Source organism: Maudiozyma barnettii, assembly GCF_903064755.1.
Source record: "Maudiozyma barnettii strain CLIB 1767 genome assembly, contig: KABA2_05, whole genome shotgun sequence".
NCBI lineage: Eukaryota > Fungi > Ascomycota > Saccharomycetes > Saccharomycetales > Saccharomycetaceae > Maudiozyma > Maudiozyma barnettii.
Window position 1 is genome coordinate 1,018,673 of NW_024545242.1, and position 22,098 is coordinate 1,040,770.

Consider the following 22,098-nt stretch of genomic DNA (forward strand, 5'->3'; position numbering starts at 1 on the left):
TTCTAATGCATTTTATTATTAGTTGTGTTACATTTGATATTTATATAAGATATATACAAAGTTGATAAAGGTGTGTGTGTGAGAGAGAAACAGGAAGATGACGATGTATTAATTATTTATTATTTCTTTTGTAACATAGCATCGAATCTTGGGATCAAGGATTGAGCCAAAGCAAAGGAGAAGACCAACTTTGGACCAGTAGTCAACAGTTTTGGCACCAACCCTTTGAAGAATGCAGTAATACCTTCATTCTTCAAAGTGTTCTTAATGATAGTAACACCACTCTCTGGGTTGTCGAAGTTTTTGTTTTGAATTCTAGTCTTGATAACGTCTAATGGTGCAGAGACAATTAAAGAAGCAGAAGCACCGACAATAGAAGACACAAAATTTTGAGACCATGTAGCAGCGTTGTAATCTTCTAAATGTAGGATATATTCTTTAGCAAACGCATTACCACCGAACAAAGCAAAAGAGCCTGGTGCATTTCTAGCAGCAGTCCAACCCCAACCTCTGTACAGGTTACGTAGCCCTTCATCCTTCAAGATTTGAACAAATCCTCTACCTTTGAAGGATTCTGGGTTTGTTTGTCTCTTAATCTTCAAGACATCCAATGGCAACAAGATGATTTCACCAATACCAATCATGGACCCTGCAGTGGCAGATCTCAGAGCTTTCCCAGTCTTAGCCCCAAATGCAGAATCGAAATCGTTTTGGAAATGCTGGTTTAAGAACTCGTTAGCAAACGGTTGACCACCATACTTGTAGACTCTTTGCAACACTTTATAGGCAGCAGCGTAACCAAGACCCGGAAATAACGTGAAAAATCTCTTAGCAAATGGTAAATCGGAGTATTGCTTGAAGATAACAGTGTTCAATTGAGTAGATGAAGCAATCTTTGTGTGGTTAGACATCAAACGCTTGGAGATGGTGTCGACCGGGTGGAAAACACCGATCTCTAGAATACCAGCAGAAGCAGATCCCAGCAGACGGGCATAACCGGATTGTTTCTTGTCAGATGGAGCCATTGTTGATCTATACTTATTTATGTTCTTTTGCAAAAAAAATACAAAACTCAAGTGGTGAATGTACGTGTGTAGTGTCTACTTCCAAAGTCTGTGTCAAGAACGTGAGTCAGGAACCCCAAGCCCTAAGTCATCCGAACCAATTCCAAGTCTCGTTATCTGCCATTATTTATATATTTATATATTCATAGTGAACCCATCCAGAGATTCCAGCAATCTCGAAGTCCCAAGCCAGCACCGCCAGCGATGACGGCGCAAATTTTGAAAAAAAAAAAATTTTCAGCTGAAAACGGACCCTATGCTCAATTGCGATAAACCCTAGGGCATTGAAGTTTTAAACGAACCCTGATCTTGATTTCAGTAAACCCTAGGGTATCGTATAATTCTAACAAGCCCTGTTTTTTTATTACATCAACCCTAGGGTATCACAGAATTAAGACAAGCCCTAACCTCTGAAAAGCCGCATTCTCCTCTCACAGCGCAAATGAAATTTCAAATTTATTATCTGCAAAGGTAAAAGAAAGAGAGAGAAAAACAAACTTTGAAAATAATGCATAAGGCAGGAAGGTAAATATATAAATAACTACAAATTGGGGGATTTTTGATCTAAGAGTTGGAATTCTGAAGAGAAAATAATAATAGAGAGTAACGTTAGTTTACATCAGTGATAAGGAATTCATTGTTTGTTTGTTTTGAAAGGTTTCAATTATTTATTCTTTTTTTTTTTATTTAGAAAACTATTGTTGACACAGCAACCATTTATTGGCCTTTTTTTTTTTCTTGATTTTGACATAATTTGAAGTACACTTTCAAAAACATAAGGAAATTAAGTAATTGAAGTGTTTACAAGATTCATTTGTATTATTTGCTGTTGAAAACAAGAAATTAATTGATTTACTAGGAACAATGGTATTTGGGTTATCTAGAAAGGAGCATAAAGTTCCAGATTTGTCAAGGTACGACTATTATTATCAAAACACTCAAGATTTTAATAGAAGTGCAAGATTATCGGCTGCTGCTGCATCTGCCGCAAGCAATGCTGGTGGTGCAGCTGCTGGTGCCGGTGGAGGTAGAAGAATAGTCAGTGCACAACCAACAACTAATACATCACGACAACAGACTAGATCAAATTCGTTGGTACATTCTAAAGAACCACATCGTAGAGCATCAAGTGCTGTGCCCCCAAGAATAAATTCCACTATTGGTACAAGACCTCGTATGAAAGTGAAAAATAATAATAATAATAATAATTACAAGACTTACTCATTAAGATCAGAATCCAGTGAGGATCGCTCGATTGAACAATCAATTAAATCAAAACCTATAGTGAAAGGAGTTAAGACAAAAAATACTCCGAAGATTATTCAAAATAAAAAGGACACTAAGAAGGAAGCTTCACACTCAATGCATACTACTAATATTCAAAAACAACAACAACAACAACAACAACAACAACAACCAAAGAAGAAGAAGAAGACCATTAAGAAACCAGTAACTACAACTTCTAGACTCAATTCGTTAGCGTCAAATAATAGCACCAATAGGCAATTACGAAAAATGTCTATGAATGACTCTAGAAGTAACTCAATTACAACACAGATCACTAAAGTCAAAGATCCCCAAGGGAGGACTACTTCAATCACGCGTAAGACCATTAAGAGAATTGATGGATACGAATATATTGAAACAACTACTACAACAACCAGCGTCGCTCCTGTGAATGAAACTGAATCTCTAAATTCAGATCAAAGACATTTTAACGAGTTCAATGATGATTATATTATGGATAGTGATTTTGCTCCGATTCAAGATATTCAAGAAGAAACTGAAAACGAAGATTCTCCACCACAGATTGATGAAGTGATGTTACAAGATGGATCACAGACTCCATCATTGAATGGAAGTTTAAACTTGAAAGATGACACATCACAAGAAGAAGGAACATTGTCAAATGTTGTAGACTCTAACGACTTATCCAACGTACCGCCGATCCCAGATGTTCCGATTGTTGGTACAAATTTTTCACAAGGTGTACATAATAACAGTGACGGTGACATTGATACCCATGACGATGATGAAATATACAAGTCTCAGGATCCTGAACTGTCAGAAACTCCAGTGAGTGATGAACAAGTCCCTGGAACATTTGAGTATGAGTACGCAAATCCTTACATGGAACCAGAAGAACCTGTTGATGATGAAAATGAGTATAATATATCTGATGAACAAGAGGTTTCTACAGAGAAGAGACAAATACATCCATACGCCCAACAAACATTAATTCAGCCCCCACCTCAAATATATGATAATGATATAGGTCAAATCCAACAATCACAAAGTAGCACTTCCATATTCTCAGACGCTCTAGATGAAATTCCAGGTACCGATATTGATGATAATATACAATATTCTAAACAAAGAACCGCAAAACCAAAGACAAAATCTAGGGGCAAATCAAAGAATACAAATAAAATGCCTGTCAATAAAACAAACAAACAAGGTAAAAGGCCTCGCAAGGAAGCACAACTCGTTGAAACTTCAAGAATTGATACAAGACAACACCATGTTGCAGCTCAGAAGGAAGCTATAAAACCAAAGAAACCATTGACAGAAGCTGAAATGTATCAAAAGGCATTAGAGATTGCTACTAAGAAAGTATACAGTGACCGTATACCATCTACAACTACAAAGACCCCTACTAAAAGTATGATGGGTAAACGAATGACTTTAAGAAATGATCAAACCAATGCGAATAATATTATGTCTCATACACAACCTCAGAATATGTCAAATTCATCATCAAAGAAACATAAAAGACTTTCATTATTCTCTTTTGAAAAACATAACAATGAACCTGAACTTGACTATAATAATGTCCCATTACCTCCTGATAGTGCAGCAGTGATCAATAAGGAAATCCAAGCAAACCCAATAAAGGAAACAACGCTAGCAAAAGAGTCATCTGAAGTGAAGAGTACTATGAGTGATGCAGATATGTATGCGAAAGCACTAGAAGTTGCTCAAAAGAAATATCGCGATGCTCACTTCATTCATACTAGTGGAATTCCTGTTAGTACAAGTAATATGAGTGCTAATAGTGGATTCAGCAGTGGTATAAGAAGCAACGGTAATAATAATAATAATAATAATAATAATAATAATAATAATGTAGCAGCAGATAGTGCTGCTAGGGTAAGCCTGAATGATCAACTTTCTAAAACAACTACTGGAAGTGCACGCCCTCAAGAGGTCACATCGAACATATCATTTTTGCGTAATGACCCAATTACAAATAATGAATCTGGTGGTGGTATGAGATTATCATTGGATTCTAAAAAACGAATTAATGATAATTCTTATGATACTAAAAACGCTGATGAAACGTTGGCTGCTGTAAACCATACAGTATCTATTCCAGAAAATGACATGTCAATTAATGCGTCTTCCGCTATTGCTCGTCCTGCAATTGTCATGACAGTTCCAGAACCTGATAGATATATCACTACGGATATAGATCATAACATAACAACTATATCTAACAATACCAGTAATATACCTGTGGATTTGTCTATGACTTCACCTATTAAAAAACTACAAACTAATGAGTCAGGAAAACACAAATCAAAATTTAAACATTTTGTTGATAAAATGGTGCAATTCTCAACTGAAAACAGTGGATATCAGTTGTCAAAGGATGAACAATATCGACTAAATGGTGATAAAGGTGAAGATATTGCAGAAGGGCGCAATTTCTTAAACGTTGCTCCACCGCAACATCTGATTTCGGCAGTTCCTGTAATTCAGGAAACTCCTGTTACCTATTCAGAGCCAACTCCTGTGATGGGAGTTCCAATACCAACAACTGGAAGTGAAACATCGTTCAAGAGAAAAAACGTCATGCGTAATGGTAATGTGGATAATGGTAACAATACTAGTGCAACGTTAAACACTGTTTCTTCTAGCATTTTCAGCAAGGATAAGGGTCCTATAGACGATTCACCTCCCCAAACATCTACAAACTATGTCCCTAATGAGATTTCGAATCAAGCACCTATGAAAAAGGATATTTCCCTGCCCCAAGGTTCTATCCAACGACATAACCAGAACCTCCAACAATTTCATGAAGATAGTGTACAAATGGATAGAATTATTACACCAGTCACAGTTGTGGCAAACAATGTAGCCACAGTAGAAACTCATGCAAAGAGTATACCTGCACCATCAAAACACCCCAAGAAGAAAGGCTTTTTTAAGAAATTGTTTAAGCGCTAAACATGATAGTTAAACAAAATAATAGGGTTATTGGTACGGTTTTGGTGAAGCTCTTAAATCGATTTTCTAACTATTTCGTAGTTGTAATTTTATTCTTCCGAGAATCATATTGAACATTCTTTCATTCATATACTTTTATAATTTTATATAATTATATTTTGTTAATTAATTCTTAATTAAATTATTCAAATTATTCTCAATGTATTATTAAATTTATGAAAAGTATAGATGTCTAAGTAGATATAGCACTGTCATTTTCAATTGAAATGATTTACTCGATCGTTGATATGTTTCATTGTTGTTCTGTAGTATACATTGAAGGTACGTAATAATAAAATATGTAGTTAGTTATTATTTTCATTTTGACTCAAGAATAGTTTTTAAACTGTCTGTCTCAAACATGTTTGAACCCTCTTTCAAAACATTTGCTAATAACACCAGTGATTTATTCGTAAAGTCAGGGGCGTTTCTTAAGGCATTGATATCCTCCCCATAATTGTCAAACATTAGTCCGAGATATTCTTTCTTCAAATCTTTTGAATTTTCTCCAGAATTGATAGCATTCTGTATCAGGTTGCTATTCACCATTTCAGTCTTAGCTGCTTCAACAGTTTCACCTACTTTCTTCATATCTATAGTACCCTTTTTATCACCACTTGAACTACCTCTCTGCGTTAGTTGAGTTGTAGTAAACGGTATATCAGAAAGCTTATCTTTAGTAGTGTTGTCTAATATTTTCTCATCAACCTCCTTACTTTCAGGTTCATTATCCGAAAGTTCGACATCAGATACCTCAGCGTTATTTGGGGTTTCAGTTACTTCCAATGTTCCAGATTCGTTGTCTGATGATGATGATGATTCTGATTCTGAGCTATCTGCTGTTCTTCTCTTCTTTCTTCTTCTAGACTTCTTGTTTCCTTTCTGCTTTACAGCTTCGATATCACCTGCGGACATATTCGATGTATTTATATATAGATGAATGCACACTTGCTTTTGTGGTTTGAGTAATTTATAATGAAACTGTTTCTCTCAGGTGAACTTGTTTTATTTAGTATTTGTATGTGGTTGTTATATAATTTTTAAAAAAACTCATCTCATCGCTTAGCAAATTTTCAGTTTTCTGTGCTTCTGAAAAATATGTCCGTAGAGCGTTCATACATTAAGAAGAACAACACAAATAAATAAAGAAAATGTAACTAAATAGGTTTATTAAATTTGAATAATTTTTTTAGTTATTTCTCTCGTAGTTTCAGATGACTACCCTTTACTCGTTTTATTATTTTACATATAGTATTTAGTGAGTTAAAATAGTTTGTCCATTTCAACTAATGCGTAATCTAAAATGTAGCTTTGCTCTACTAAGTTATCCACTCTTGCAAAATGTCTTTCAGTATAAGGGATAATACCATCTATAATTTTGATAATACCTGGAATTTCACTTAATTCAGATATGTTTTGTTTCTGAAGTATGCATTTAATGGTCTTTTGAGCAACACTATGAGTACGGGCGTTTGTGTTCCAATCACGGCATCTCTTGAACAGTAAAAGAATTTGGTCATGGTTTAGTTTTGAAATAAGTTCATCTAATTCTTTGTTAAAGATAGAATCCTTTTCAGCCTTGTCACCTTCACTTCTTAGTCCCGATTGTCTTAAAACGTTAAACAATCTCATTGGGTGGTCTAACATTAGAGCCAGTAGAAAAGCATTTGTCCAGTCACCTTCATTTAAGTAGTTTTGTAATGTCTGTTCTTGTTCAACCTTTACTTTTTCCTTTTCCAGATCCTCCTCTCTCTGTGCTTCAGTACAGTCCTTCCAGAATTGTATTACCCCATCAGCATCAGCACTTACTATTAATTCACCATCATTGATAGCATTTAATGCCCATATTCTATTAGCATGGCCATCAAGGGTCTTGACACATTCACCAGTTGAGCAGTCCCAGATTTTAACCAAACCATCGGCTCCTGAGCTGACAAGTTGATTTTGTTTATTGATAAATGTACATCTTTGAACAGCATTTGTATGTCCCTCTAAGGTCTTTTGTACCGTAAATGTTTCCAATGACCATATTTTTATTGTCTTGTCACCAGAACAGGTAGCTAGGATTTTATCGTAGTGACAAAATGAGACATCCCATAAACCACGCTTATGGTTAGCTAACGTTGCAACTAAGTTACCAGTTTCTAAATCCCATACTTTACATGTTTTGTCATATGAGGCAGTAGCAAAAACAGAATCGTTTGGTGCGATAGATAAGGCATTTATATCCTTTTCGTGAGCGTGACGAGTATATTCAGATGTATTTATTGTATGCGTTAAGGATTCCTTTTCGCTTGTATTTGTTGATGGTTTAGGAATTTTCCACTTTTTAATAGTTAAATCATTTGAGCCAGTTAACAGATATTCAGGATATCCATGAAGAATGACATTGGGGAAACTTATTGCTGTAACAGATGCAGAATGACCAACAAATTTAGCGAAAAGAACAAATTTATTAATTGATTCATCGAATTTCCAAACAATAGCAGTATGATCCTTTGATGCAGTAGCAATCCATAATCCATCTTCAGTTGAGGTCACAGCATTCAATAAATCACTGTGACCCTCATAAAAATCAACATTTATTAATAATTTTTCCTCTGATGATTTGGATTCCATATCTAATGATGGAATAATTCTCAAAGTTGGGGAATTTGTTGCTAATGCTATTTTATTATGGTTGGGACCCACAAAAACCATGTCGGCAATAGTACCATGGTTACCGGCTATACATGATTCGGCAGTAATTATCGGTTCAGATCTATCTTGTAAGGATTCTTCGACATTTAGTAATTCTATCGTCTGATCTGACAAAACAGTGTATACCTTTGTCTGATTCAAAATTGGTAAAACACCCACTATGAACAATTCTTCCATTGGCTTCTTGGTACTTTTGACAACACTACCATCTGACAAAGATAAACATTGGAATATAGCATCACCACCAGCGGTATAAACCAAATCATTATCAATGTTACTTGAAACAAATCCACATGATTCGATTTGTTGGCTCACTGGAATGGTCTTGATTAGTTTGCATCTTTTCTTAGTATCAAATTCCCAGAAATTCAAAATATTATCTCTACCACCTGAAATTAATTGAAGTGTATTATTATTGTCCTCGGATTCCTTGTTTAGTTCACGCACGTCGAGACCTCTTATGGCAGATGTATGCTCTTGGGTGGTATGTAAGCATTTTCTTTTCACTAAATCCCAAATCTTCAATACCCCATTTGTATCACCGGAAGTAAGAAGCCAGTTGTTAGTGTTTGGTTCGCCATAGAACTTCAAACTAGAAATTGTCCCCCCGTGGCCTTTAAATGAATGAGTTATATAACCATTTTCAATATCAACCACAATTATTGAACCATCGGTACCCCCGACACTGACCAATGTAGATGTACTATCGGTATCTATAATGTAGCATGGTGATGAAGTCTTCATTGATCTTATTATCTTACCTTCCTTTATAGAAAATATCTTTAATAGTTGAGCTTGAGATACAAAACAAAGGAATTTTCCGTCTGGAGTAATGTGTAATGCAGTAATGTCTTGCTCATCGTCATTGGTAATTTTATGAAGTAAGGTAGGCTCAGGTTTTAACTGGATAATGTTGATCTCATCCAAAACAGGTGTGGCCATCAGGGTACCATCTTCGGATACAGATGCAACTGCACCAGAGCCAGCATAAATTGGGGCTAGCATCGAGTTACTGTAACTTGTGATCAGTTCAACTTTACTCATTATGGCGGCTTATCTTTGGTTAGGGTTCTAATTTCAAGAGTAATATCAATTCATGAAATGTAATTATATACATATATGATTGTCTTTTATCTTTTTAAATGGCTTAGCATATGTAACATAATTTATTTTGGCACTATGTTTCTGATGAGATGAGATGAGGTTTAAATTTTCTAAAATTTTCAGATCGCCTTGTACGATGTGATAATGCTGTTTGAAGAAATTCAAGAATAATACCTAAATATATACGGATAATAAGAAATGTGATTGTGAAAAGTGTATTTTATTCAGTATTTAGTTTATCCATATATGTGAAAAACTGTATATACGCTTATGTTTATGTAAAGTAGGAATGTTTCTATTTGTTTCTTGTTTATGTTATGGATATAAAAAAATGGATAAATATGCTTTAAAGTTTTGGGAATATTTCTATAATGTTCTTGGAATAATGATAATGTTGAGAGAAAATGCTAATTATATAACAGCATTTAGAGGTAGTATTGTATGCTTGTTATCTTGATGTAATAAATGGTGGTAGTAGCTGCTTCTTGGTTTTATGATTTTTAACATTTAAAAAGGGCAACACGTTCAAGTTTTAAGGATTGGAGGACTTGAAATTGGTTTAATTTATTGAAGGACTTCATTAAATTCGAATGCACTCGACGGATTACCATTGTTCAAAATTCCTTCAATGTCAGCCAAGGCAGATTCACTGAATAACCCATTCTTGGTAAACCGAAGATTCTCAGCTGCTGCCTCAGCCATACTTTGTCTACGTTGCTTCCATAACGAAGTAGAGCCATTGTCATAATCATCAAAGTCGACCGGTGCTGTTAGAGAGGCTATGATATTCGCGTCAGAATCTGGCATCAAAATATCCGTATGATCTAGGCCATTGACATATCCTAGTGGATCGTGTGTATCATCCAATAGGTTACTGTCATCTTTACCAAGAATCTCATGGATTTCGTCGATACCAACACTTTTCACCGAATTCTTTCTGGAAGGTGTCTCTGTAAATTCGTGATCCGGTAGTTGTAAATTATCTATCAGCTGAAGTTTGTCGTCGCCCATCGATTGTTCTAAAGAAGTGGTAGAATCATGTGGATGACTGTCGAGTATAGATTTCTCCTTTTCAACACGAGCTTTTTCACGTTGAATCTTTAAAATCTTTCTCTTTCTCTTCAGCATTCTTTTCTTTTCTGTCCTCTTTCTTTGGAGTTCTTTCATCTTATCAATTTTCTTTCTAGTTCTTTCACCACCGACATAACCGATAGGAACTTTTCTTCTACTCAAGCTTGGTAGCATATATTCGTCCTCGTCATACATGTCGACTCCTTTATTTCTGAATGCAGATAAGGGAACCTTCGGTTTGTTGTACCAATCAGATGTTATTACTGTTTCATTGTTATTGTAGTTATTATTGTCATCACTTCCTTCGTCCATATCACTCATATTCAATAATTCATTCAATGTAATTTCTTCTTCAGCCGGAGATGCATTTTCATTATTGGGAATAACAGTTCCGTCCTTTAAAGTTCCTACAATATTCTTTTGGGCTTGTTGGTCATGTAATTGCTGGTGATCTTGAATTAAAGTGTATAATGATTTGGTAGAAAGACCGTCTATAATGCTAAATGGCTTATTATCAGTTTCCCAAGTACCAAGTTTAGGTGGACGAAGACCGACAGTATTTGAGCTAACGATCTCCTTAGCATTTGTACCGATATTTTTCTTCCTTTGCTCAGGCGGTGGAATATTGTCATCCTCATCTGTAGATTCGTCATCGACATAAATCACGGTTTCAACAACACTATCTTTGTTTTTACTTTCTGTAGTTTCCGAACTCGAATGTGTGTAGGAAGAATCGTCATCGCTGTAATGGAAGTAGAAAGAATCAGGATCAAGATCATCGATATCTATGAATACGTTAGTCATACTTCCTTCATCATCAAGGTCATCTATATCAATATCCGATTCTAAGTCCAGTATATTCTCGATTTTTTCACTAACTGATGCACCAGGTTTTAACCCACTACTTTTCTGAGATTCATTATCGGATGGCATGTGGGCATTTTCTAGTAAAATATTATCAAAATCAGAATCAGAACTGTTATACTCTGAATGACCAAATAGAGTACTTCTTTTTTCCTTGTTCTGTTGAGACTTCTCTATCAATGATTTATCTTTCGATTCAGCAACCTTCTTATCGATTTCTTCTTCTTCTTCTTCATGATCGCTATGGAAGAATGCGCCAAAGCTGTATTCATCTCCGTCGATATTCAGACTTCTGTTAGTCATAGCATTTTTACGTAATTGTTTTCTTGTTTGGATACGTTCCTGACGTTCTCTTTTCTTAGCTTCTCTCTTTTGCAACCTGTTTTTCTTTTCTTCATTCAATATAAGAGGTAATGATGTACTTAGACTTAATTTTGGTTCTCTACCATCCTCATAGTAATATAAATTGGAGAATTTAGGATCTTCATAAAAGGGCATATCGAAATCAGACATTATTTCATCATCGTCTTCATCGTAGTCGTCCTCATCATCCATATATTTATTCGTTATAAGTTGAGGGCCCAATGAGTCTACTGGATCAGGTCCATCCTCATGTACACTGCCATTAAACGACAGATTATCATCCTCTTGGAGTTCCTTCACTATGTTTTGTTCCTCAGCCTCCAATATAGGTACGTCATCTTCTCCTGTCTCCAAACCTGTATCAATTTCTCCAATAGAATCTTCGTCATTATTAATAGCTGTAAAATATGTGTCCTGATCAATATTATAATCAGATTCTTCTGATTCCGAAAAGACGGGTGCATGTAATGGGTCAACAGTATCCTCTATATTTGATATTATACTGGCGTCATTATTAGTGTCCTTTAAATCTGAAATTTCTTCACCTATATCCTCTTCGCTACCAGTTTTCGGCGATCCCATTTTGTTGAGACTTGTTGACTTATTTTTGTTGGTTTCGTTTAATTGTGGCTTAGAAGACACAGACGAATTCTTATCTTCAATCTTAGCACTCTTCATTTGATCTTTCTTCTCTTTCTCATTTATAACATCTGCTGCCGTTTTGCCTCTTTTTAACTTCGTAAAGGCTTGCATGACTTTCTTCTTCCGTTGAGCTGACAATTTTACGAAATCAATGTTTTCATCGTCTGAACTACTTATTTCACTATCACTATCATCGTCGTCATCGTCGTCATCATCACTAGAATCGTTGTCATCGTCGTCAATTACTCCATAGTCAGATGATTCTGTACTTTCGTCCCCTAGTTCATTATCTGTAGGTTTACTAATTTGGGGTCTACCTTGTATCAGTTTACTTTGTTTACCATATGAGTTATTTGAAGATTTTTTCCCTTTATTCTGATTATTGAAATTCTTGTCATCATCACTAACATCACTTAGTGATGAATCTGAACTGTATATTAAACTAAATCGCCTTGGTCTGGCAGCCATTGTGGGTACGCCTTTCCCGGCTACCTTTGATACCGCCTGATTTATGGGTGATTTATTATCTACCATTCTTTTGTTGACAAAAATTGGAGATCAGAGCGTTGTATTATAATTAAATTCGATCGATATTGTTAATAATCCAAGTTAGGTGTTGTCAGAGTTTGTGTGTATTTGTATATATAAATTAGAACAGAAAAATTATGTTTTAATTATAAGGAGCGATGGATTCAAAATTTACCAGAATGAGCTCTTCGTTATTTTGAAAAATTTTCTTCCTTACAAAATATCTTAGTCTTTAATTAATCTCCTTGTAAGTTGGTATCAGTTTAATAAAGAATGAGGAGTTATATCGAATTTTGTATTGTAGTTGTTATATTAAAAAGAGAACTTGATTATAATAATAACAATATCAATTGCACATTTATTCTAGGGAGAAAGGTCTAATTTTGAAAATTTTACCTGTACTGAAAAATTAGGTAAAAATGGGAAAAGTTCAATAATAAGAAAAAAGATGATGAGAGATGGGATGGTCTGCGCAGATACCTGTTTTGGGACATATATAATTTTGTCTCAATTTGTTTATTATTTAATATGGCGTAGAAAAAAAATTTTCAATAAGCACATAGAAAATAGGAAGGGCTCCGGCGTTCCCGTTGCAACTCTTGTCTTTCTTTCTTTTTTTCCCAGCCTGATTTTTTATGTGGGTTGACAGTTCGCTGCAGCTCGTTATAAATGATTTTCACTGCCATCGCATAATTAAGTACGTAAGACGCTAATTTAAGCTCATACATTCTGTATTCTTACGAGTATTGTTTAAAGAAAGGGAATAGAAAAAAGGGTGAACGGCTTAATGACTTTGGTAAAGGTTTTGAAAGGGATGTTAACCTTCAAGGGAAGGGTCAATTTATTAACATTGATATGAACGAACGTACAATAGTTTAAGCCACAGTTTTTAACAGGGTCATGGTGGTTTCCAAAATTTGATAAAATACTCATATGAAGGTGTGCCGTTGTAATAGCATTCAGGTATGTTATGGAATTGGGTTCAAAGTTTATTTGTTTGAGTTTCGATGGATAACGTTTATTCCCTCTTTAGTCCATTGAGTTATAGTGAAAAGCCAAAAACCACCAAATAAAAGTATCAACTTATGAACATGATTTGAAATATATTAGTGAATTACTTTAAAATATAGCAATAGGTATAGTTCTAACTTTAGGATGAAACTCTTGAAAACATACTTTCATAAAATAAACCAATCTGGGGTTGGCATACTCTTCTGTAAAGTTCTGCAAAATCTTGCAATAAAATACAAGCGCACAGCGAGCATTCTACTTACCGAGAATATAAATATCTCTTGTCAGGGACTGTAGAAATGTTTTAAGTTAATTAAATTCACTGGATCCAAAACAAACATTTGAACTATTCCTTAAAGTGAAGTAAAAAATTAAAATTAAAATGAAGTTAACCGCCAATGGCACCTTTTAATCATTTTGAATTTTCTTTATCTCCCATCACAAAGTCAACGGGCTAAACTCCGCGAACACGCACGGCAGAAAACCCAAATTCAAATATAAAGAAACAAATATATACATTTTATGGTTCAGAACAGATTACACAGTTTCAGGAGAAAGGGGAAAGGGGAAAGACAAAAGCATGATATTCAGCATAATTTAGTTGATCTTTCTTTGCTCTACTATAGAACTAAGCACTACAAGATGTCACTGTTACTGCCAGATCTGCCGTCAGAGATTCTTTGTTACATTATAGGCCTTACAAAGAGGGACCTCTGTGGTGTCTGCAAGTTGTTCATGACCCTGTACAATGATACATACATGCACAAGTGTCTGAACATATTCCCTCTTGGGGATGAGACTTGGAACATATTACAACCGTCATTAAAGGAAGAAATTAGTAAATTGGATATTTACAGAGGACGTATACGGCAATCTCTATATGCGGATTTCCTGGAGAACCAGAAGAACGGATTGGTCCATGATTCTTTAAATACTCCTCCGTTTGGAGGATACATTGCAGATTCGTGGTATTTGGTTTATAGTCTGTTGTGTACTTCTCCCTTTGTTCCAAATATGAATTTATTTGATGATATTCAAGAGGATGAACCTATTATGCATAGTACACGTTTCTGTTTACCAAGAGAGTGTTTGTTAACATCTCCACGGATTCCTCTTAATATTTGGCTATCCATCAAAGATGTATCATACTTATATCCAATCAGAAACATTATTACAAATGTAATGGCTGGCTCAGATATACGACGTAACGAGGAATTTTCTCCGTTAGGTCAACTTTGTGACTGGATCAAAGAGCCAGGAGTGTATTGTATTAGACTTGGAACAATCTCAGCATCTTATATAAATTATCAGAACGATCGAATGGTCGATTTTCTGTCATTGAAAATTGTAGCATCATTGACAGGTGACTATGATTGGAACAATATATCATCTATCAAGCTGTTGGGTTATAATTTTGATTCATATATGACACATTTAAAGAGGCCGTGGATTCTTTTCAAAATAGACTTGACGTATGAATCATTGTTTTTTCCGGATCAAATTCCCAAAGTAAACGCTGTATTAAGTAATCTAGATAAAGACATCGAAAATGGTTCAACAGGCATCACACCGATCGATAAAACTACCAGCCGCGACTCTGCACCTAGAAATCCTCCAAAGATAAGACAAGATTTTAAGATACCTTTGGAGATATTATCAACGTACAAAGATGGTCAACTTGATCCTACTGACATCCCATCAATGCCTGATCCAAGAGTACCTTTTATTATATAGGAATATATTGTATTTTATGGGAGGGAGGGAGTTGCTCGTGGAAGGCGATTTTTATTTTCGGCACGACGCTTCTTTAAAGATCGAAATTCGAAACTTGTTAACGATCATCCACACAGGTAAGGTATCCAAAATATTATTACCCATTGTGCATTACAATATCGGACTAACGACAGTCCCTGTTCATTAAAAGATTGTATTATATAGTAGTATTTATAATAAAGTTATTCATCACACCCTTCATCTTGTAAATTAGACAATCAGTAAGTCAACTTTTCCTGTCGATTATACATTCATAAGTGTATTTTTTTTGCTGTGATAATTTTATTACCTTTGCTCTAATTTTGTTCTAATTTCTATTGCATCATACACAGGTTCCCACAAAAAACTGTTTACATTAAGATCACTAAAATCCTTTGAATAAAATGTCTGACGATAAGAAGCTAATGGTAACCAAAATTGGCAAAACAAAGGCTGACTTGAAAGCGAATCCTTCTTCTTTGCAAAGAACAATGTCCTTTGATGACGCCATTAAGGAAGCTCTACATTCGCCTGTCACAGTTACAAAGACTACTCCTACCCAGAAAACAAATAAAAAGTATAACGCAAGACTATATTGGCCTGATATCATTAATACACCAGAAAATAAATGGACGTTTAGTTGTGTAGAGATTATAGATAAACTTGATAAAAACGAACAAAGAGCCACAGAGGAAAAGAAAAATATGGAAAAATGTTTAATGTATTTTTACACCATGAAAAAAAAATTGAACCTCTTTGACCATACTTATACCGCAGCAAGTATACTATTTTATCGTTTCTGGTACTTTTATGGTTTGCCAACATCAATGATAAATTGTATACATGTTTCGCAGGCAATTCTAGTCACAGCTTGTAAGACTATGGAAAATAATAGGCCGATTGACGCGTATATTAAGGCAACCTGTGAGTATATAAACCAAGTAATATATGGGAATAGAAACGGTGGAAATATTGATAAATTGAAATGGGAAGTCAGGGACAAGCTTGTAAATTATGAACAAAGAATCCTTACCCATTTTGGATTTGATATTAATATCGAAAATCCAAAAGAAATTGTGGAAGATATATTCAGTGGGTTTTATAGATATAATAGAGATTATGATCTACCTACGGATGTTAAAGAAGCATTACCAAAAATTTTAGTGGAAGTTAGAAGTTTCATTATTCAGGCAGTAACCCAACCTGTCTCTTTATTGTGTGATGGTTATTCTTTTTTGGCTCTAGCAATGTTATATTGTGGTATTCAATACAAAAAAGTTGTCAATGATGATTTTAAGTATCCAAAGGATTTCTTTAAAGAAAGATTTCCAGTGAAAGTAACTGCAGAGAAGTTCGAAGCATACTTCACTGATTATAGATTATTAGAACAAAGTTTCTTTGATTTAAAGAGTAATAAAGGTGATAAATTGCAAATTAATAAAGTAGATATCGAGTCGATAATAGAAGAGTCCTCTGATAATGAGGAATCTATTGATGATCCTTATTCCTACAATAAAATAAAATCTGGCCAGGTCCAACAAGACTTATTGGATCATATTGAAGAAAGAGTAAATGAATATATAAATAGAATAACAACAGGAAAGAAGCAGGCGCATTCTGATGACGGCACCTCTTCCCAAACTGCATCAACAACAACGTCACCATTTCGTAATCAAGAACCCAAGGCCAAAAAGATGAAGGTATAATAGGTAGTGGGTATTACCTCACCCTATAACTAGTATTAAATATTGGTATGTAGGATGTAGAGTGGAAAAAAATAAGGTCTATAGGATTTCAAAGTAGTATATAGGAGGAATGCATAAAGTATATCAATCATTCCAAATCGACAGGTAGTGAACAAAAATTAAATGTTTTATCTATATAGTAAAGAGGGGAAAAATTATTTGTTTGGTTTTTTCTAAAAGAAATATAGTGTCATTAATACGTTAAATAGATCTATAAAACAACTTTCTACATAAGCTCAGAAAGATTGGTGGTAGTCATTGAAGGTAATCCACCACCCAAAAAGTCCAGCATCATATGCATCCCACCACCTCCGTTATATTCGTCAACATCTTGTGGTAGAACATGCGATACACCTTCTAAGAACCAAATTCTGTCCTTTACTTCGGTGGTGAAATTGTGTAGCATTTTGTAATAGCTTCTCATAATTCTCATTGCATCTAAATCACCAGTCATTAATAATGCCAAAAATGTTTTATCTAATAAAGCAGGGAATGCAAATACTCTCAAGATAAAATCTAGTTGATTTTTTTCTCTGTGTAGTTGATCCAAATATGCTAATGTTACAAAATATGGAGAATCCACCTCTACTGGGTATAAATCAGATATACTTTCGTCAAAACAAACAAGGTCAGAGATAGCACCATTTTCTTTAGTCACTTCACTACTAAAACCACTTAAGTCTACGGATATAATATTTGAAAACTTGGAGTTTGCTGGCAACGGCCAAACTGCTGTCAGAATAGTCACAGCACCTTTAACATGGAAAATCCAAGCAGAGGTATTTCCTTCCGTTGAGTTCAATGCATTGGCCAGTGAATCCATAATCAAAATCAATGCAGATGCCACTAAGGCATCTGTATTGTCATCTGATATTTCCAATACAGCTTCACGTAATAACTTTAAAGCATTTAAACGATGTTCTGAAACATAATCCTCTAGGCCAGGGGTTGTACGGGATAAATGAGTGGCACTGAATGCAAGAATTGTATGCATCAAGAAAGGATATTCAAATGCTAGTTCCGGAATGTAGGTCTTCCAAACTTCAGGACCAGATATACCGGCATCAGTGATAGTTTTCCATACTGTAGTACAATAGTGATGAAATAATTTCAAATCTACCAGATTTAGGCTTGATGAATTAGACATTTCAACTAATTTTGATGTCTTAGCTCCTATTCCTATACCATAAGAATTATTTGATGACGTTGTCATAGGGCTTTCATTTTGACTATCGTCTGTCTTGTCGAGACCTTTGGGACTTGAAGTCAAGGAGTCTCTTGCAGACGTTTTTTCAATGTTGAGAGCAGTTTCTAAAGAGGTCTTTAATAAGGGGTTCATAGAGTCTAGTGTAGATAATATATTTGCGCTCTTTGCCAATTTTTCTTCTTCTCTTGAATTATTCTGTTGTTTTGTTTGTTGTAGAATTTGTTTCAATTCTATACTCTTATTAACCCTCTGTTGTTGTTGTTGTTGCATACCTGCTAGGGCTTCTTCTGCATTATTGGCTTTTGTAGCTCTAGTTATATTGGAATTGTTGTTGTTATTATTTTGGCCGCCACCTAAACTATATTTGTTTCCTAATAATTCTTGGAAATCAAATGGAAGAGAATTCAGATTGAAACCAGTACTTGCTAGCACACTTGTTGCGTCTATACCTTGATTTGCCAACGTTGGTAGGATATTTTTCAAATTAATATTTAATTTGTTTAATTGAGATAAAGCTTCAACATTGAAAGGCATATTAATATTGGCTAATCCTGCGAGAGAGGATTGTTGCTGCTGTTGCTGTTGCTGTTGCTGCTGTTGTTGTTGTAAAAGCATCTGACTATCATTTTGCATGCTTAATTGATTTACACTTGCAGCCACTGAATTCGAGGATTGGTTTGTATTTGACCTATTTGGGGATAGTAAGAAATTTAAACTATTCGATGCAGCCATCCCAACAGATTGCAGTTTGGGGCTGTATGTACCTTGCATACTTATGAATCTATCAGTGCTATTACCCAGCGTACCAGAATACTGTGGTGTATTTGTAGAATTTGTAGCATTAAACATTGTTGGTGCTTCAGATCCTGTGTTTGCACTAGTGCTACTATTTCCAGAATTACTAGTACTACCCGCAATCAGAGGAGGTAAAAGTAAACCGTTTGTACTATTGGTGTTGTTGTTGTCATTGTTGTTAGCAAGTCCTAATAATGAGGCCGCTAAGTTGTTTGTACTACTACTATTACTGTCATTACCACGTTGTTGTAAACCATTCATTATTTTATCATTTTGTAACTGTTGTTGCATGAATTGCAATTTTTGTAATTGTTGCAATTGTTGTAATGGTTCTTGGTCTTGAATTAATTTTAAATTTTCCAAAATATTTAAAGTACCATTAGAGTTATTCATTTTGGAGGGAGTAGATTTGTTTGTAGTATTTATCGAAGATGATGAAGAAGAGGGTTTTTTAGTTGTATTGCTTGTCGTACTAGTGTTTGTTATACCGTTCGAACTAGATCTTGATGGTTTGGTTACTGACCCATCAGATTTTGTAGTTCTTTTCCTCTTTCTTTGTTTGGGTGGAGAATATACACAATCTAATTTCATATTTTCACATTTCTTACAAGTTGGTTTACCTTCATCACATTTAACTCTACGTCTTTTACAATTATCGCAACCTGTCTTGGATTTATTATGAAACTTTCTCTTACCCATAGAGGTTCTACTGACTTGTTTCCCGTCGATCATAATAAGATCAGGGTTGAGAGAGTCTGACTGTATTTCCGTCTTAACATCGGCATTTAACAGATCCATATTTGTCACAGAATTATAGAAAATTTTATCTTATTTTAGGATACTATGGTTATTGTTTTTTGATAAGTTGGTCCAAGTCCAAAAAAGAAAATGAATGAATAATAAAGTTAGGTGTGCTTTAGAAGAGAGGGAGTCCTTGTCTACTATAACTAATTAAAAATAAATGTTATTTTCCTTATTCTGTTTATATATATATATAGGCACAATTAATTAAAGAAGAAAAATATCTATCAAAAGTGGGCTTTGATAAATAGTTGCCAGTAAGTCAAAATATCCTTAAAAGATAATTTCTTAATTCAGGCTACAAAACTAAAAAAGTGTACTTTCCTTCTGTTTACTTAGTGTCCCATCCTTCTCCTTCCCTCTAATGACTAGAATCGACTTATCTTAGTTTCGAATTCCTAGACGTTTTGTCTAGATGATAGAAAGAAACCTGGGTTTTTTTTATGTGTTTGTTTGTTATTTTTCGTCATCGACAGATTTGCCTCTCTCTGTTTTCTATCGAAGGGTTGGTTATTTGGAGTTGTTTCTTTTTTGGTGATTTTTCATATGTCTAGTTTACTCAGAACATGAAGCAGCAATTCCCGAAAAATTGGTGAAGATGCAGAATTTCTCCTTCTGCGGACAATCACTGAACTTTATTCAAGTTTTTGTATCGTTTAATAAAATATGCAGTATGTCGTTTAAAAATACTTCATTTTTTAATAGACTGTTTGTTGAGCTAAACGAAAGGGACAGAAGTATAAGATGATCTTTACTACATGAATTTGTGTGTGGAATGTACCTATACGAGAAGATATATTAGTGGAGAAATTAAAATACCCTGACTTAGGTAAAACCTTGTTTCGGGGTGTCCACGATGTTTGTCTGTTTTCGTGTACCTGTCCTCGTTTATTATATATCTCCAACAGAAACCCCACTTTTCTTCCGGAGGACTCTATACGAATCGACTTGCATTTTAATGAGTCCTTCTTTCCTTTGGCGGTTAAGTCGACCACGCACTCAACTTTTCCAATCTCTCTCGTACAGGTACCGAAAGTGGAGAGGCTGTCACAATTTGGAACACTCAATATGAACTTGGTAGTTGAACGAAGACAATCAATTTAACTGGGGTTGTTAGGGACTTTCCGGGAACGTTACCGTGGCGATGTGGGGTTCCTACTGTCAAATTATCAAAGAAGGAAATAGAAAGAAAACAATTATAGTAATATGAACATGTTACTCTGTTTAACATAGGATTACGTATACTTCTGAATATATTTGTAGTTTATCCGTTGAAATATTAATTTTGGTGGACACTTCCGCTTAGTTTGACCCACCATCTTCGGTTAAGCCACATACATATTCTTACACAAACAGAAGTGGTGCAGATCTATATGTCTGTATATCAATATTTTGTTAACAATGAAATTATTTGATACATATACGACGTGAGTTATTTCAAGCTAATCAATTATATTGAGGTGTCATTATATCATATTTGTTTGTGATTAGTACTAGTAGTGTGAATGACAATAACCTTTGCTACATTATTATTTTTCTTAGTATTAACATGTCAAGCGTTTAACTATCACGGTGGCTGTGCCATTAATAGATTTTTCCATATTGTTGATATGGAAAAAAAAAAATTTCCTTTTTTTGAGTCTTATCCTTCATTCCAAACAAATAAGGATTGTACATTTCGAATACAGAATTCCAACAACAATATTCATCGATCAATCACTTACTGAACTGTTTGGTCAACAATTTTTTCACCAACTTCTAATAAAATAGATTAGTAGAGTTTCAATAGTAACTGTTTTAAGTTTAAAAAATATTGAAAAATTACGTGGTATGGACCATCATTGCATTGTAGAAGAACTAATGAAAACAATATACTTGTACGGTAGTTTCTTAATTTGTAAGTCACGTGATTTGAAAATTTAAGTGAGAAAAAAGAGAAAGTGCTCGAGGTGGGGATTGAACCCACGACGGTCGCGTTGCTTGCAAAGTCTACATTTAAAGACCCTAGGCATAGAAGGCTCCCTTTTAAGGAGTGTGCTATAAGCACGAAGCTCTGACCACTGAGCTACACGAGCATTTTCGGCCTTTTCAGAAGAACTGTTATTTAAATACCACAGAAAATTTGAAATTCTGATTTTACTAATTTCATTCAATTGTGAACACAGATTGGATAGTTACAGAA

The 22,098-nt window shown here is 34.7% G+C and overlaps 8 protein-coding genes and 1 non-coding gene across 9 annotated transcripts; 3 read left to right on the forward strand and 6 right to left on the reverse strand.

Annotated features, from left to right (window-relative positions):
* Positions 1-119: 119 nt before the first annotated feature.
* Positions 120-1,025, reverse strand: GGC1 (Ggc1p; the record flags this gene model as incomplete). The annotated part of the gene is made up of 1 exon (XM_041551080.1): positions 120-1,025. The coding sequence occupies one exon, from the start codon at positions 1,023-1,025 to the stop codon at positions 120-122; it is 906 nt and encodes a 301-aa protein (XP_041407014.1).
* A 903-nt stretch (positions 1,026-1,928) lies between these two features.
* On the forward strand, positions 1,929-5,294 carry MSC3 (Msc3p; the record flags this gene model as incomplete). Its single annotated transcript, XM_041551081.1, has 1 exon — positions 1,929-5,294. One exon carries the CDS (start codon positions 1,929-1,931, stop codon positions 5,292-5,294), a length of 3,366 nt encoding a protein of 1,121 aa, XP_041407015.1.
* Positions 5,295-5,651: 357 nt separating this feature from the next.
* RSA3 (Rsa3p) lies at positions 5,652-6,248 on the reverse strand (the record flags this gene model as incomplete). The annotated part of the gene is made up of 1 exon (XM_041551082.1): positions 5,652-6,248. One exon carries the CDS (start codon positions 6,246-6,248, stop codon positions 5,652-5,654), a length of 597 nt encoding a protein of 198 aa, XP_041407016.1.
* A 348-nt stretch (positions 6,249-6,596) lies between these two features.
* UTP13 (Utp13p) lies at positions 6,597-9,077 on the reverse strand (the record flags this gene model as incomplete). The annotated part of the gene is made up of 1 exon (XM_041551083.1): positions 6,597-9,077. One exon carries the CDS (start codon positions 9,075-9,077, stop codon positions 6,597-6,599), a length of 2,481 nt encoding a protein of 826 aa, XP_041407017.1.
* Positions 9,078-9,701: 624 nt separating this feature from the next.
* IFH1 (Ifh1p) lies at positions 9,702-12,611 on the reverse strand (the record flags this gene model as incomplete). Its single annotated transcript, XM_041551084.1, has 1 exon — positions 9,702-12,611. The coding sequence occupies one exon, from the start codon at positions 12,609-12,611 to the stop codon at positions 9,702-9,704; it is 2,910 nt and encodes a 969-aa protein (XP_041407018.1).
* Positions 12,612-14,138: 1,527 nt separating this feature from the next.
* Positions 14,139-15,350, forward strand: UCC1 (Ucc1p; the record flags this gene model as incomplete). The annotated part of the gene is made up of 1 exon (XM_041551085.1): positions 14,139-15,350. One exon carries the CDS (start codon positions 14,139-14,141, stop codon positions 15,348-15,350), a length of 1,212 nt encoding a protein of 403 aa, XP_041407019.1.
* A 422-nt stretch (positions 15,351-15,772) lies between these two features.
* BUR2 (Bur2p) lies at positions 15,773-17,074 on the forward strand (the record flags this gene model as incomplete). Its single annotated transcript, XM_041551086.1, has 1 exon — positions 15,773-17,074. One exon carries the CDS (start codon positions 15,773-15,775, stop codon positions 17,072-17,074), a length of 1,302 nt encoding a protein of 433 aa, XP_041407020.1.
* Positions 17,075-17,339: 265 nt separating this feature from the next.
* Positions 17,340-19,913, reverse strand: ECM22 (Ecm22p; the record flags this gene model as incomplete). Its single annotated transcript, XM_041551087.1, has 1 exon — positions 17,340-19,913. The coding sequence occupies one exon, from the start codon at positions 19,911-19,913 to the stop codon at positions 17,340-17,342; it is 2,574 nt and encodes an 857-aa protein (XP_041407021.1).
* Positions 19,914-21,857: 1,944 nt separating this feature from the next.
* KABA2_05S10164 lies at positions 21,858-21,991 on the reverse strand. The gene is made up of 2 exons: positions 21,954-21,991; positions 21,858-21,894 (listed from the first exon to the last, which is right to left on the reverse strand). It is a non-coding gene; the product is annotated as a tRNA-Ile (tRNA).
* Between the last annotated feature and the right edge of the window lie 107 nt (positions 21,992-22,098).